The following is a 16,376-nucleotide window of genomic DNA, read 5'->3' on the forward strand; positions in this document are numbered from 1 at the left end:
AAAGACATCTCAGGTCCAGTACGAAGTTGCGCAATTAAATATTCCTGGAAACTCTTTAAACAAAAGAACAACCCTTCAGTATAAGAGCTGACAGTTATATCTGACCGAAACCTCTTCCCCCCTGTAACCAAGACATAGGGAACACTGTGAACCTGGCATTACTAAGTCCCGTAAATTTCGTAATGTTCAAAATAGACTAGTAAACACTCATAAATACAAATCACACGTTTAATAATAATTTCAGGCTCTTTACAGGTTATGGACGTATCGCACATCGCTTAGTCGTACCTTCACCTTCAACGCACACATTTAGGTCAACTCAGTCCGCATTTTTCAGATTTAAGCTTGTGGAAAGCGTAATGTGACGATGCACCGTCAGTATGTCACATTACTCACACTTCATCCCAGAAGGAACACGGTAGAGTAAGACCCATGTAGTTCCGTACTCGTTTCGATGAAGAATTAAAGTCCAGGGTCTCGTGCACCATAAATAACTTGATAATTGTTGTTTGTTATATGTCCAATACCTACATTTTAACTAATGCTGTGAAAGAATTTATGTTCGTTCGTAGATGCAAGTAGGTAAATAGGAGAAAATATTAAGGGAAATGTTTATAGTCAATAATGTTAAACATTGTCCTACAGTTCTGAAGTTACATATCACTTCATCAAGTGTATAGTGATGTTTCTAATGTGTTGTTTCAGCCTCCCAGAACAACACTGTTGCCCGTGTCAGGGAAAGAGTCCACATGTCCTGGAATGTACATCAAGAAGTTCCAGTGTTTAAGATCAAGTCTATCACACCTTCCAATGGGAAGCTCAGGCCTAATGATTCCAAGGTCCTGTTCTTAGTGGAGGAGTATACACATGTGTTTACAACTATCAACACACATACAGAGAATGGGACAAGGATTCAGCTGAGCTTCAGTACATCCCTGCAAGGAAGGACGCTGGTCAGTCTCACTTTCCACAGTGTTGAATTGTGCATGACGCCGGAGTGTACCAGTCTGTTGCCTACGACAGTGACAGGTCCGCTAACACATGGACTCAGCTTCTCATTGTACTGCGTAAGTATCGAGATAATCTGAGTATGATCAGTTTATCGCCCAATTGAACGCTCGTTTTTAAGACACGATAAAAGGAAGATTGTATGAGACGTGGAAATGATCTGAGGTGACATGTATCAACTAAAGAGATATTTTCTATCAATTTCGAAGTTTAGTTAAAGGCAATGTTCTTTTCAAAGAAGTCGTTGTGGAGATTAAGACCGCGAGGGTATTATCACCGACAATGGGTGATTGGGTATTTGTACATTTGTGGGGCAACTACTACGATTTGTCTCATTATAGAATAGAGATATAATACATTGGATAATCGAGGATGGATAAGTCACATCCATTAAAGATGTGCGTGCGCGAATGCGTTCGTGCGTGCATGCGTGCGTGCGTGCGTGCGTGCGTGCGTGCTTGCTTTCTTAAGACAGGATTGAATCTGGTTTAATAGTGCTAGTCGGGGGGAAATACCATGTCACAGATTAACATGAATACTCCACTCAGATACAGTATTCTCACTCAGATATATATACTCTCTCAGAGCCGACCAGTCCTTGTCTTATACCCTTAATGCCGAGCTTCAGACAGGGCAATATCAAGTACCATATTTTATGTTATGGGAACGAATATCCGGCCAGATGCTCTATCCACGAAACAGTAGTTGGACAATGCTTTGTAAATTCCCTATTCATCCATTAAATATTTGTTGGCTTTCGCAGGAATAAATAGGAAACAGGTCAAAGATCACATAGAAGTTCTTAGACACACTGAAAAAAAACATTCTGACAAGAGTGTATGTACATGATTTACCTAGAAGTTCATTATTATGCCATGCAGTAATGCCGACAGATATCAGACAGTTCTTTTGTCACGTTGCTCTCAGAGAAACCATCACAACCGAACATCAGCACGACATCTGCCGACCCTGTATCAGGTGGTCCTGTGACACTGACCTGCTCCTCCACCTCCCGGAGTCTTCCTCTAGACCGGTCTCTGTACCCGTATACCCTGAACACGTCCTACACCTGGAGGAGAAACAACAGGAGGGTGGAGAGCGGGGTACACGTGGAGGGGGCAGTCCTGACTATAGACAACGTCACCAAGGGGGACAAGGGTGTCTACACGTGTCAGTCTGAAGAAGAGGGCGTCCTGTCAGACTGGAGTCAGGAATACACTCTGAATGTTCTGTGTGAGTAGAGAAGCTGTTTTGGCAAAACACGTGTTAGTGTTTAAGGCTGGTATCATCACTATTTGATATTTATTCTTATAAACATGTTTATGATATAGTCGGAATCGTACAACTGACTCTGCTTTTGGCAGAGATCGCTAATGAATATAGAAAGGGATGTACAGCCATGGTAAAGTTCATGATCACAGGTATCTGCTATGGTAGGCCAAAACATTAAATTATTTATGTTATTCAGATGGACCCGACACAGTACAATTAAATGGCAACAGAGACAACGTGTCTGCAGTAGAAGGTGACCCTCTCACAGTGAGATGTTCTGCTGACTGTAACCCCGCCTGCACTGTGACCTGGTGGGACACATCCAGACAGAGGGTGATCACGGGACAGAGGGAGGCTGTGTTGTATATACCAGCTGTAGACAGATCTGTGTATGGACAGAACATGTGTCACGTCAGCAATACACACGGGAATACATCACGGAGCCTGACGCTGGATATACAGCGTAAGACTATATTGAAATTAAACTACATAAACTTAATAGTAATTACATCTTACCTATTACTTACAAAGCATAATTCCATGATTCCCGTTAAATCACATATACATATTATACACATATAATATTATAACGTGTTGACTTCCAAATTGAAACAATAAGTAAATTCAGAATTCAATGTGTAACCAACAAATATCAAAGAAATGATATAATATTGCGTTATAGGATTAACTTGGTATGCACATCAACACAAATTACTGCAAAATAATTACAATGGCAACACCAATAACAGGTACCTGCTGTGGTAGGCCAAAAAATTAAATTATTTATGTTATTCAGATGGACCCGACACAGTACAATTTAATGGCAACAGAGACAACGTGTCTGCAGTAGACGGTCACCCTCTCACAGTGAGATGTTCTGCTGACTGTAACCCCGCTTGCACTGTTACCTGGTGGGACACATCCAGACAGAGGGTGATCACGGGACAGAGGGGGGCTGTGTTGTATATACCAGCTGTAGACATGTCTGTGTCTGGACAGTACACGTGTCACGTCAACAATACACATGGAAGTACATCCCGCGACCTGACGCTGGGGGTTTTCTGTAAGAATTTCACAACTTATCTTGTGATAGACTGTAGTAACAGAATCAGTAGCATGAAAGCATTTATTTTGAAAAACATATCATGATTGATTCCATGTTCATTCACCCAATCTTGCTAAGCCCTGCACACGCTCACACACACACATACACACTCTTACACACACAGACACACACACAGACGCACACACAGACACACACACTCATTCCTAGAAGTTATATTTGCAAGGGAAAACAAGATTAGAAACATAAAAACTGCACGTTGACCATTTTGCAATTTCCAGCACCAGCACCAGCTGTAACTGGAGCCTGGGTCGTGGCAGTGGCTGCTGTCTGTTCTGTCCTGATCGTCACCATCGCTGTGGTCGTCATATTTGTTGTTCGTAGAAAACGGACACGTGAAGGTAATACTATGTTTAGTGAGAGTGACTGCGCACAATTTGAGAGTCATATTAACTGTTTTACCATAATATTTTAGAATCCTGTATTCTGATTTGTCCGCCGACGGTATCCAATCTACTTTAGGCCATAACTTTGCAGATGACCACATTACCACGAACGAAATATTTAGAAACACTTCTTTCGGAAAGCCGCCTGTTTGGCAATATCAAATATTGATCTTACTTCTTTAACGTTGCTGAAAAACGTGTCGCGGTTTCCACATTATTACCAGCAAGTGTGGCAGAATATTACAAGCAGAAAACGTTAAGAACAAATATTTAGAGAGTGTAAAGAGTTAACGCGTTCGGATCCGATTGCGTGTTACAAGTATCCAATCAACGTTCGTAAGCTCTATATCAATTACTCTAGGTTTATTTTCAAAATGAATACTGTAAATCTGGAAATTAATGCGTCTCCAAATAAATGGGACTGCTGGACTCTAACCAAAAATGCAACTCAATATCAATGCGACTGAACAAGCTTGACACGAGCGGGTAGAACTTTTGACAATAGCAGTGATAACTCACCGGATGCCTATTGTGTAATTCCTATTCTATGACTGACATTGTTATATACTTGTTACAACTGCTGCTCAACAAACCTTGTTTGTGCTTGTTTTCAGGTTGGTATTTCCGCTATCCAAAGTATGCAGTGAGGCGGTCTTATTGTTGGATGCGCATTTGGAGACACCACTCACATTTATTATACGCTCGCGTTAATTTCAAGAGTTACAGCATGTGGAGAAATTGGTTGTTTCCACATGCACCAGGCAGTGTAGGCCGGCATAAATGACCATAGATCAAGATATCAGAAACCGCCCTTCACTTACGTTGACTACGAATGAGTCGTGTATTTTTCTGATCGAATCATGTTAACGAAACAATTATCTTTCCTGACCTCAAATTGTACACAAGATATTCTGTGTTCAAAGTCTTCCTGAAGTCAATCACGTTATGTGGTGTGTACAGCTAAGGGTGTGTGTCGTCACGCGGAAATACTTCATTCGAGTCTCAATATTAGAGTAAAGGCAACAAATGAAAAATATATTATTATAAATACGAAATACGCGCAACAAGGACGACACTGTGGTCTTAAGTATTTATTTGGATGAACAGCTTTTTTTAGGTTGTTGTTAACCTCCGTGTCATACCGATAAAACAACATGAAATTGACGGTCTTGATGAGGCTCGTGTGTGTGTGGGTCGGGAGAGGAGGGGTTGTAATGATCATCTTTATTATTAATATTTCTGGGTCTAATCAGTTGTTTAGGTTTCTTCCTTATAGTTGACTTTGAATAAATGAAGAGACGGCAATGTTTCCCTGTCCTTGATGGCCATTATCAGTAATCATCATGGATCAAAAGCGAGTCTGTTTGAGGAAGGGGAATCTGAGACCGCCGTTTTAGGAACAGTATTACTAATGAGGTTACATGCATAACATTTCACTCTAATAAATACAGTAAAATACGGTTATAACGAACTATTTTAATTCGTTATAACCGTAGTTCGTTATAAGCAAATGTATGGAATATACACAGCAAAAGGACAGGACTAAAACAATAGTTCGTTATATCCGTCAGTTCGTTATAAGCGTGTTCGTTATAAACGTAGTTTACTGTATATCAGAGAAGATGTTAGGAATGGAATAAAAAGCTCACTTGAAAAGTTAGATCAGGTGATGAGATGAATTAAACGGCAACTGGGATGATATGTACTTGACAGTGTCTCTTCTCTCATTCAACCCAATATAGCATCTCATCATTTCTCTTACATGACTGTCAAGATATGCATGAACTGTTCATAAACATCACGACAATGGAAAATCAATAAATATCGCATGTCTTCATTTAGTCGATGTCATATAACCAAAATGACTTAACGAAAGAGTAATCGAGATAGTCTGACTTTTGTCATTTATGATGCAAAGCGATTTGAATTTATTTTAGTAATTTAGACGATGTTTGGTCTGGCACTTTTGTCAGTTCCATATTTCTGAACATTTGTGTTCTGTATGACTTTGCTGTGAACATGTAACGATCGACAGGGGACGTTGAGTTATATCCATGTTACCAGGGAATTCTTTGTAGGTATGATAGAAAACCTTAGTTAAATATGCAATGCAATGTCATGTTGTTACTTCGAACAAATGTATAGCATAGCTGGGCCTTCTGCCAGTAGATATTTACACTGGCTTTATGATATTAGTACTACTTCTTTGACACTTTTTCTACAACTAGGATAAACAGGCAGATTGTGTTGTCCGAAGTTCTAATTATTTATTAATATATCAAATGTATGCAATGATACGATTATTTAGTTTATCTGATATTTATCTTGAAATATGTATCCGTAATTATCTACACACATTTATAACTTTCAGAGAGGGGATACATTCATAGCCGGAAGTATCTGCTATTCATCAAGTCAAAAGGGTAAAAAGTTTATGTAAAAACAGTGATTTCAATAACACTGTATCTATACAGTTAAGTTGCCTTGATTAATTCCTTCTGCTTCAATCATTTTAAACGTCCCTCTCCTTAAGCGTGGTCGCATATACCCGGGACGAAGAAACAGACGGAAGCTACCAGGAAATAGAAGGTTGGTGTCGTAAATAATATTTAGTCATTTCAACGCCATGTCAATTATACTGGGCGAGGGGGCACGTGTGCCCAGTCGTCTAATGCGCCGTGATTCTCTGTGCAGAGTTAGGTCCCTTGGGCACGCCAGAAAACCTAGGATTGTGGGTTCCAATCCCGGTTCGCCCCGATTATGTTTCTAGGTTTGTCACCCGTGCTCGTGGGTTTCACCGAAGTAGTAAACGTCTGAGACCTGCATCACTTCGCTTTTTCATCCCACATCATACTGACACGCCGCGATATAACTGGAATACTGGCGTGGCTCACTAATATACCATTAGGTTCAAGGTATGCAATGACAAGGAGTCATCATTCTGTTATTCATCTTGTATTTTGTATACATAATTACCTGTCCAACGTTCTTACTTTCAGAGGGAGGATCCATTCAAAATCGGTGAGTATCTGCCATCGATCTTCAAGTTACTCTGATATGCGTGGCTATAACGGCGAAACTATACACAAGCTTTTAACACGATGTAACTTGAAAATGTATCACAGCTTATCTGTAGGCTAACTTGTCTCTTATTCCAATCTTTTTTTAATATTCATTGTCCCCAGCGTGGTCTCATATGTCCGGGATGAGGACAATGATGGGAGCTACCAGGAGATAGAAGGTTAGTGTCTTTCGGTTTTCTGCTGGTCTGATTGTGTAATGACCTGATCTAACGAGTTATTGTGAGTCAACCTATCTCCCTTCTAAAGCAAAAAGGCTAAGACCAGGAGTCAAATCATCATGGATGACATACTGTATAAGACGAGATGAAAATAATTACCATTCGCTTTACGGCATTCATGGAATGCCACTGGACATAATGAGAGAAACACATTGACGGGTACAAAATAAAGTTCACTAAAAATTCATTCATTCTGAATTTAGATATTGTATCTTTTAATACATATCCTGAAAACATCTCATCGACTTTAATGTCGTGATTCACAATTGCACATGGATTTTCATACACGACACACAATTGGGATATTTGTTGGGAGCATGATACTCACACACATGTATTTTAATGTAAACAATTCACAATGAATGTTTAGCTGTCAGGTGCTCAAAAAAGTTGGAAGACATTTGTTAAATAGTCAATAGTCAATAAATAGACAATAAGCATTGTCTCGAGAGGAATATAAAGTTCAATAAAAATAAATTAATTCTGAAATTGATAATGCATCTATCAATACATATTCATGAAGACATCTCCTCGACTTTAAGGTCGTGATTCACAATATAAAACATTGTTTAGACTAATGACCAAACGATATGTTGTTATTTTCAATTACGTAACATTTACACTACTATACATGAAGCACAGTTACCTTTTTTCCGTTAATTTATATAATGGGAACGTATTATATGTTTGTGAAATAGTTATATAGATGTTACTGTTCCACATTTTATCTGTGAGGTTAAAACATTTTAAAACTTTAAACTAATACGCCATGTTTGAGAAACAGATACAATGGCCTGGATAATTTTAATTGTATTTGTCAATGTCATTGACATTTCATACGACATTAATCCCCAATGTTTGAGACACGTCACTGCACGGTAGGCATTTTCCTGTGAAGTATCACATTGAATACACATGTGTTTAACTTTTGCCTTACACCAGAAGAGGTGAACGTAGACGACATCGCCCCTCTTGTAGCTGTCTACTCTGTTATGCTCACGGCTGTGGCGGTTGTGGTGGCAGCAGTTGCTATTCTTGTCTGCAAGGACGTAAAAGGTAAGGAAACAAATTACACTCTTACAGTTCATTTAACCTTATGTTCACCTTTTGCCAAGTATCTAGAAACGCTGAAGTCTTGTTTTGTCAGTGTCTTTCTTGGTGAAAATATATGTTTTGCGCGAAATTTCATTCATTAAAGAATTTGACACGTACAACGTTTCTTTACTTTCAGATGGTCACAGCAGAAGGTACATACATTTTGTATTGTTGCAGGTGAAATACTTGAGTTGTATGTTATAATTAGATCCCGGAGTAACTTCATATCGTTGGAAAACCCCCACCGATATTTCTCCTGTTTCTATTTAATGTAAAGCAACATAATTTTGAGTTACCTGAGATAATGATGACACAATAGTTAAATAAATCAATAGCTGTATTTTTATTTGTATCTTGTGATGGTAATTACTCCAATGAAATGTATGCTATGTATGTTTTGTACAGAAGGGTGGGAAAATGTTAAAGTTGTGCTTGTTTGAAGTCGGAGATGGATAATTTGTTACGAACAACAAGGTATTAGGTTGTAATACCAGCCGCATTTAAACAACACACATGTATCCTTCACTGTCTGTACAAGTCAATTTCATATGTAAGGTACAATTTGTGATAGACGTTTTACCTTGTAATTATAGATTTGCTGAATATCTCACTGTGGTGGGCGAGAGACTATCCTGTGACATCAGTGATGCACCTTGTGCTGCCATCAACGACGAGGATGCCTTATCCTTGCATGATTATGAGCGACTACTGAGGGAACAGTTCCACATCTACACGTGCCTCAACCCTTCAGGTTCCTCTACAGAGGACCGCCGTACCAGGTGCAGCCTTATGTGAGGGAACAGTTTCCCATCTACACGTGTCTCAACCCTTCAGGTTCCTCTACAGAAGACCGCCGTACCAGGTGCAGCCTTATGTGAGGGAACAGTTTCCCATCTACACGTGGCTCAACCTTTCAGTTTCCTCTACAGACGTCCACAGTACCAGGTGCAGCTTAATGTGAGGGAACAGTTCCACATCCACACGTCTGTCCATCCATCAGCTTCCTCTACAGACGGCCACAGTACCAGGTGCAGCCTAATGTGAGGCAACAGTTCCACATCCACACGTCTGTCTATCCATCAGCTTCCTCTACAGATGTCCACAGTACCAGGCACAGCCTCATGTGAGGGAACAGCCAAGGGGAAACGTTTACCCCGATGTGCGATGCAAGGAAAGCTTGAGGCCCTGACGTGTCATATGCATTGTTTCAATATATCAAGTGGAAGATCACATTGACATTAACATTTATGAAATATAATCGCTTTTAACAGTATTATAGAACATAGCTTCTGGCAGTTGCAGACCTCCAAACATGGTTCTCCTTTTCAACAGTTTTATATTGATTATGTTTGTTTATATGTGTACATATTGGTGCAATTAGTTCTTTTATGCCTCCATTGTTGTAATTGTCATCTGTGGTCATTACTGTGTTTGTTTTCATTTATTATTTGGCATCGTTTACTATGTGAGGGTCTCTGGAAGCCGATTTAATTGATTTCTATAGGTTTTGTATTGTCTTACTGTAAATAGTTCCACACTGATATCCTTGTTTTATCCTTGATGATTAATATTTTCTTTTATTGTGCCAGTTTTCGTTTCCTACCAAAGTGACTGCTTTTTAAAAAGGAAATGGGTAAAATGGATCACATGTATACATACAGATAAAATTCAGAACAGGGTTATTAAATAATTCCAGTTAATAGGTTTTTCTTTTTCAAGTACTGAAATGGAAATATCGAAATTAACTTCTGATGATGTCACTGCTGTTTACAAGGAATTCTGTGCGAAGAAGGAATATGCAACATTAAATAAACTTTATTGCAAATTGTATCACTTAATCATTTCATGTTTTGGATGGTACATGGGTATGTCATATATTAATCTGATTTGTAGACTTTGAATAGTCACTTCAGTGGGAATACTAACATTATAAGCTGACATTAAAAAAACGTGTAAATTAATAATTGTTTCAAGCGTTTGTTGATGATATATGTTCGTGTCGGTTCTGATTGTACTATTCACACACATGACAGTTAGTGAACTTCCACAACATAAACAAAATAACAGGACATTGAAAATGAGATCGAATTGATCACTTATGGTCCTTGCGTTTATGTATTCATACTTCAACTGATACAAAGAGATAAATTAATGTTTTTTAAACCTTTCTTATTTCGTTTCTATTTCCTTCTGACGTACGCTTCTGACAATTCGTGAGGACAAGGTCTTTGTATTTATGATACTAATATTGCGTATTTTAAGCCGTTTATAAAAGAACTTGTGAAATAAATCACTTGAATGTCACATTCATATGTCCAATGCATTCCAAGAAGGAAAGTTAGGATTGAATCGCCTTAGCCATCATGAATACTCAGTAATTGGCATCCTTCAATTTGTTCAACACACTGTCAACCACAGTTATAGTGATGCATCTATGATAGCATCCTGGGCATGATTTGAACCAGGCATTTGAAGGTAAGCAGTTTAGTATCGCAGCTGACGATTTGCGATCACGCATTCTTCAATTTGAGAAACAAACGAATATACAGTTAATTTCTTTATAGCATCTGTGTCGATAGACTGATAATATATGTTTAATCAACTGATCTTGCCTTATTGCAATATTTGTTGGGAAATTAATGCAAGTCAATACTGGCTATCTGCAAAACAAGGACCAAACTAAGTTTGCAGGAAAGATTGTCTTACCCGACATCGCTGCAACACGCAAATAAGGATAGCTTCCATGATACAACTGTTACACGCACATACTGCTATTTTCAGTCGATACACACGCACACGCACACGCACACGCACACGCACACGCACGCACGCACGTACGCACGCACACACACACACACAATTATGTGTTTAGGTTTGTCATCACCATTACCCATGCCCCTGTGTTTCACCGAAGTGGTAAACGTCTGAGACCTGCATCACTTCGGGCTTTCCTCCCACATTAAGCTGACACGCCGTGATATAACTTGAATACTGTTAAAAGCGGCGTTAAACCCAACTCACTCACTACATCACCAGACATTGAACACGTTCAAATGGATTAAACTATAATTACATACTGCACCCATCCTCAAAACACCAGAAAACACATCTACAATTGCGACGTTAAACCGAACTCACTCACTCATTCAATTTAGTGTGCAATTATAGTTAAATGTAGAAATGGGTGAGTGGGTGATTATGGTTTTACGCCGTTTTTAGCAATACTCCAGCAATATCAAGTCGGGGGACACCAGAAATGGGCTTCACACATTGTACCCATGTCGGGAGCCGAACCCGGGTCTTCTGCGTGACGAGCGAACGCTTTAACCACTAGGCTACCCGACCACCCTATATGTAGAAATGTCATTATCTACTCGTCTGTTTTTGATAATTATGGCAGTCACGGTAAAACCATGTGATAGCTCAGTCATGTGTACTCATGTATTTTACACATAGAGAGTTGAGCTTGATACAAGGTAAAAATGCACCAGATGATAAACACGAGGAAGCCTCTCGACAAGCGTGACACATGTTGTAGTCAAAATAGAAATAACATATAAAATAGTTCATACTTCCTTGTATTGACTATGTGAGCTGGTTGGTGACGAGATCAAATGCGTAGTTTGTTCAATGTTCCCGTTTACCCAAACATATGTATCCCATTATACCTGTTAGCCCTGATATGGTTTAGTCAAAGAAGGAGGACATAAGGTTTGCTTTATACAACACCCTCACATGACATAAGGTGTAGTATCACAACTCTTCATAATAAACAGAAACATATCTTGAATAAACATATAATTTATTCACATAGACATCCTCGAGTCGTTCACACACTTTAAACATGGCCGCCGAGTGACGCCTTCACTTACTGTTAGGGATTTAACATGCGCTTTCCATTATGCGTATTTTGCACACGGGTGACACGTTCGGGCATGTTCTCTGTATTTAGTAGAGAGAGCTTTATACTCAAACCCCTGAGTCAGCACGAGATAGTTGCTGACTTGGTTGAAGCATGTCATCGTATCCCAATTGCGTTGATCGATGCTCACGATGTAAATCACTGGATTGTCTGGTCCAGATTCGATTATTTACAGACCTCCGTCATATAGCTGGAATATTGCTAGTGCGGCGTTAAACAACAAACAAACAAACAAACACTAAATTCTATATAGCATCTGTCTCGATAGTCGAAAGTCAAATATCTAATGGCTCACTACATGTGACCTTGGCTAAAAGACCCTACATGCCTCACCCAGGTGCCATCCCGCGTGACAGTCCTAAACAGTAATGACCAGTGTACTGTACTGTGTAAAGTACTCCTTACCAGGTTTAGTAGCAGAGAGACCGCCTCCGTGGTTTGGTGGGAGAGCGTCCGCCTGGAGAGCTGAAGGTCCGGTGTTCGATCCCCGACCGCGTAATACCAAAAGACGTTAAAAGATGGTATTCCTTGTTACCCTGTCTGACGCTCGGCATTAAGGGGCTAAAACAAGGACTGGTCGGCTCGGAGTCAATATACTGTGTCTGAGTGGGGTATTCATGTTAAACTGCTGCATGGTATCGAATGGATTGCGTACCCCTTTGATAAGTGTAAATGTAGGAATATATGAAAATATGTGGTGTTTCATAACTCTCGTTTTACCCCAGTGGGTGTCTGGCGTCACTGTTTCACCGGAAATATTTCGTCGAGGCTAAATGCCCCTGAACAAAATGCTCATATCATTCATACTAAAATGAAAAGGGAAGCTGAAAGTTTAACGTATGTACGCTTGACCTTGATTACCGAATGAATAAGGCTTCAACCAGGAAACTAGAGGGAGAGTAGAGCGGGTTTTCCAAGGTTTAACGTCAAACCCATAGAGTCAAATAAGATGAGAAAATGAGGAAGTTACACTTTCAATTTTCAAAGTCAAAAGCATTCCATTCTAATGACCTTGCACGACGCCACGTGTGTTGTACTGATGGTCGCCTCAAATACAGATAAACTTACTGTATTGGTTCTCCATGTGAACTCTCTATAATTAGACCCGTGAAGATCCAGGGTAGAATAGGTCTTCAGCAACCTATGCTTGCTGTAAAAGGCGACTGTGCTTGTCGAAAAGGCGACTAACGGGATCGGGTGGTCAGGCTCGCTGACTTCGTTGATGCATGTCATCGTATTCCTATTGCGTAGATCGATGCTCATTATATTAATCCTGGATTGTCTGGTCCAGACTCAATTATCTAAAGACCGCCGTCATATAGCTTGAATATTGTTGAGTGCGGCGTTAAACACCAAACCAACCAACCAACTCAAATATAATGATTAAGTTTACACAACACATATCAGTGAAACTTTGTATCTAAAATTAATCCGAGTGTTGAACAGGCAACTGGTTTCATTAAAACCTCCTGTTTCAAATATACACTCACAACAAAACGGACAACTGATGATGGCGCAGAGGAAATGGACAGTTCCTGGGATGGATGTATCTCGAGAAATGCCTACATGTACCATTAATATATCCCACAACAAAATGACAAGAAAATATTGATATTGTTTACATTCCTTAACAATCGGTTGATATAAAACAGTGTATAGTTATTCAATCAGAAAGATAACGTTTTGATTATATGTGTTTCTCTTTCCTTCTTCTTTCATACGAATCTCGTGATCCATATATTTGTTTCAGACAAGCAACAGTATATGTAATTAATGAAGCATACATGTTTGATGTGGGGAATCTCATGTAAATATTTGAGTTGAAGATGGCTCCTCTAAGCTTTCTGGCTTTTAATCAGGATCGGTCTAAATATTTCAAAGACATAGATTATTTGGACGAAATGCCTTGTTAATTGTGCATGTGGTGGCAACTTGTCATCAGGTGACGTTCAGCAAGAGAGTGACGGAGAGTAGTCGAACGATTAATCGTGTTTGCCACGTCCCCTCTGGAGTCGCCTTAGGCAAGTGAACTCTGTTTACCCATCAGTTGAATGGGTACCCGGTAGAAGATGTTAATGTGACAGTTAACTAACAGTTAACAGTCTACCACCGTTATGAATTGGAAACTGCGCGCTGTACAATTATACATTATATGTTAATATACTCAACAACAAAAGTTCCGGTGACACCAATATTTTAGTGTATTTTTCAAACAAGTAAAGTTTGGTTTTCAATATTGTAGTACATGTATGGAATCAAGTCACAAAAACGCAACTGCTACAGAAAAGCATGCATTCCATGCAAAAGTTGACTTTAATGCAAGCTCCATGCATTTCACTACCCAAGAATGGGTATAAAAACATGTGCGTTATCGGGATTCCATATGCATTGTTTAGCATCGTGCTGACAACAACCACTCAGAAAAACAACAAAATAACGCATTTATTCAACATTACGAAATGCCACGCCTGTCCGAAAATGAGCGTCTGCGAGCCATTGGTATGCTTGAAGCAGGATCGAGTCAACGTGTTGTTGCAAGCCAATTTAACGTCCACAGAAACACCATTTGGTGTTTATGGCAACGTTGGCAACAGACGAATGCAGTCAGAGACCATCCTCGGAGTGGCAGGCCAAGCGTAACCAATAATCAACAAGACAACTGGATTCGAACAACACACCTACGAAATCGATTCCAGCCAGCAACTGTGACTGCAAGAAGCATCCCTGGCCTTAAACGAATATCTTCACAAATCGTACTTTGCCGCCTCAGATGTGCAGGGATTGTCGCCAGAAGACCCGCCAGACGTCCCATTTTGACAGGAAACCACCGTCAAGGACGTCTACAGTGGTGCAGACAGCATCTACGCTGGACGGCCATGCAGAAGAGTCACTGAAGAGTCTCGTTTTCACCTCAGCCACAACGATGGACGGATTCGAGTGTACCGACGTCGAGGTGAACGTTACGTCAATCATTGTGTCATGGAAGAAGATCGGTTCGGGGGCGGCAGCGTTATGGTACAGGGTGGGATAACAGCAAAAGAGAGGACCCGTGTGAAAGTTGTAGAGGGAAATCTCAATGGACAGCGCTACCGCGATGAAATCATCGTCCCTGTTGTTCAACCGTTTATGCGTCGTCATGGCCCAGGCATTACCTTTCAACATGACAACGCTCGGCCTCATATTGCTCGACTTGTTCAGGATTATCTTCAACAAATGAATGTCATCACCTGGTCGGCTCGCTCCCCTGATCTCTCATCAATCGAGTACATGTGGGATGAGATCGATCGGCGCCTTCGACGACAACCACGTGTTCCACAGACACTCCAGGTACTTCGAAACATGCTCCAGCAAATATGGACAGATTTTCCAAAGGATTTTGTGCGACGCCTGGTCCATTCCATGAGACGAAGATGTGTCGCTTGCATCGCAACAGGAGATGGACACACACGCTATTAATTTGTAAATTGACATTTTGGCATGTTCATGTTTTTTTTATGAAATCACGCATTTTCCCGAAGTCAGTATGGAAAATTAAACCATTTGAACACTTAGAGGAGTCTTTTATCTGTTGCAAACCGAAATTGTTTTAGATTTGGTAAAAAACATAACTTTGCATTAAATCTTATTCAATGTCACAGGACCTTTTGTTGTTCAGTATATAACGACAGCCCGGTGGATAAAGAACAAATCTTGTGTGTCTCTCTGTTTACCCCTGAAGTCACGAAACGGCCCCAAGCTGGTGTAATACGTATTGTGATACCCCGATTGTAGGTCAGTGGGCTCCATGACAAAAGTGTGGGGACAATTCGCCCAGTTACGTCCCTTAAGCGTGCCAGGAACCTATCATCTGAGCACAATACTTGTACTCGTTGTAAACGTCTAAGGCCTGCATCACTTACATGTACGTCTTTCCCTCCTCACCCGCATCCGCTGACACGTCATATAACTGAAAACCTAACTCATTCACTCTTTTCCCGAATCTACATTAGGTCCCCAGAAAAAAATTGTTTCTCGTCTTTTCGTGTTAAGGTTGGGTACACAATAAATATCCTCTACTTTTTTAGCATAGAATATATCATATCTAAGAGAACTTCTTGGTATTAGTTGAAACTCTTGTGTTAATAACGTAGCTCTGAGTTGCTGGGGTTGAGACGTTTAATCAATGCTCACACGTCAGCTCGCAAAATATTAAATGTTTGTAAATGCAAATTCCACGCATGAAAATCCCGCCCGTTAACACGGAAATATTTCATTACATCCCGACAGTGT

At 40.1% G+C, this 16,376-nt stretch overlaps 1 protein-coding gene across 1 annotated transcript; it reads left to right on the forward strand.

Annotated features, from left to right (window-relative positions):
* The first annotated feature begins 3,010 nt into the window (after positions 1-3,010).
* LOC124121834 lies at positions 3,011-9,403 on the forward strand. Its single transcript, XM_048398628.1, has 7 exons — positions 3,011-3,041; positions 3,625-3,744; positions 4,404-4,425; positions 6,975-7,030; positions 8,033-8,146; positions 8,322-8,337; positions 8,779-9,403. The coding sequence occupies exons 1-7, from the start codon at positions 3,011-3,013 to the stop codon at positions 8,978-8,980; spliced, it is 561 nt and encodes a 186-aa protein (XP_048254585.1). The 3' UTR covers positions 8,981-9,403.
* Positions 9,404-16,376: the final 6,973 nt, after the last annotated feature.

Source organism: Haliotis rufescens, unplaced genomic scaffold (genome assembly GCF_023055435.1).
Source record: "Haliotis rufescens isolate VD_foot unplaced genomic scaffold, xgHalRufe1.0.p SCAF_18, whole genome shotgun sequence".
In the NCBI taxonomy this organism is placed as follows: Eukaryota; Metazoa; Mollusca; class Gastropoda; order Lepetellida; family Haliotidae; genus Haliotis; species Haliotis rufescens.

Bases quoted from the DNA above. Each gene is read 5' to 3' on its own strand.
- LOC124121834 (XM_048398628.1), top strand. From the start codon at position 3,011: ATGGCAACACCAATAACAGGTACCTGCTGTG. The intron at 3,745-4,403 runs GTAATACTATGT...GCTTGTTTTCAG, and splicing joins TAGAAAACGGACACGTGAAG to GTTGGTATTTCCGCTATCCA. The intron at 4,426-6,974 runs GTATGCAGTGAG...CATTGTCCCCAG, and splicing joins TGGTATTTCCGCTATCCAAA to CGTGGTCTCATATGTCCGGG.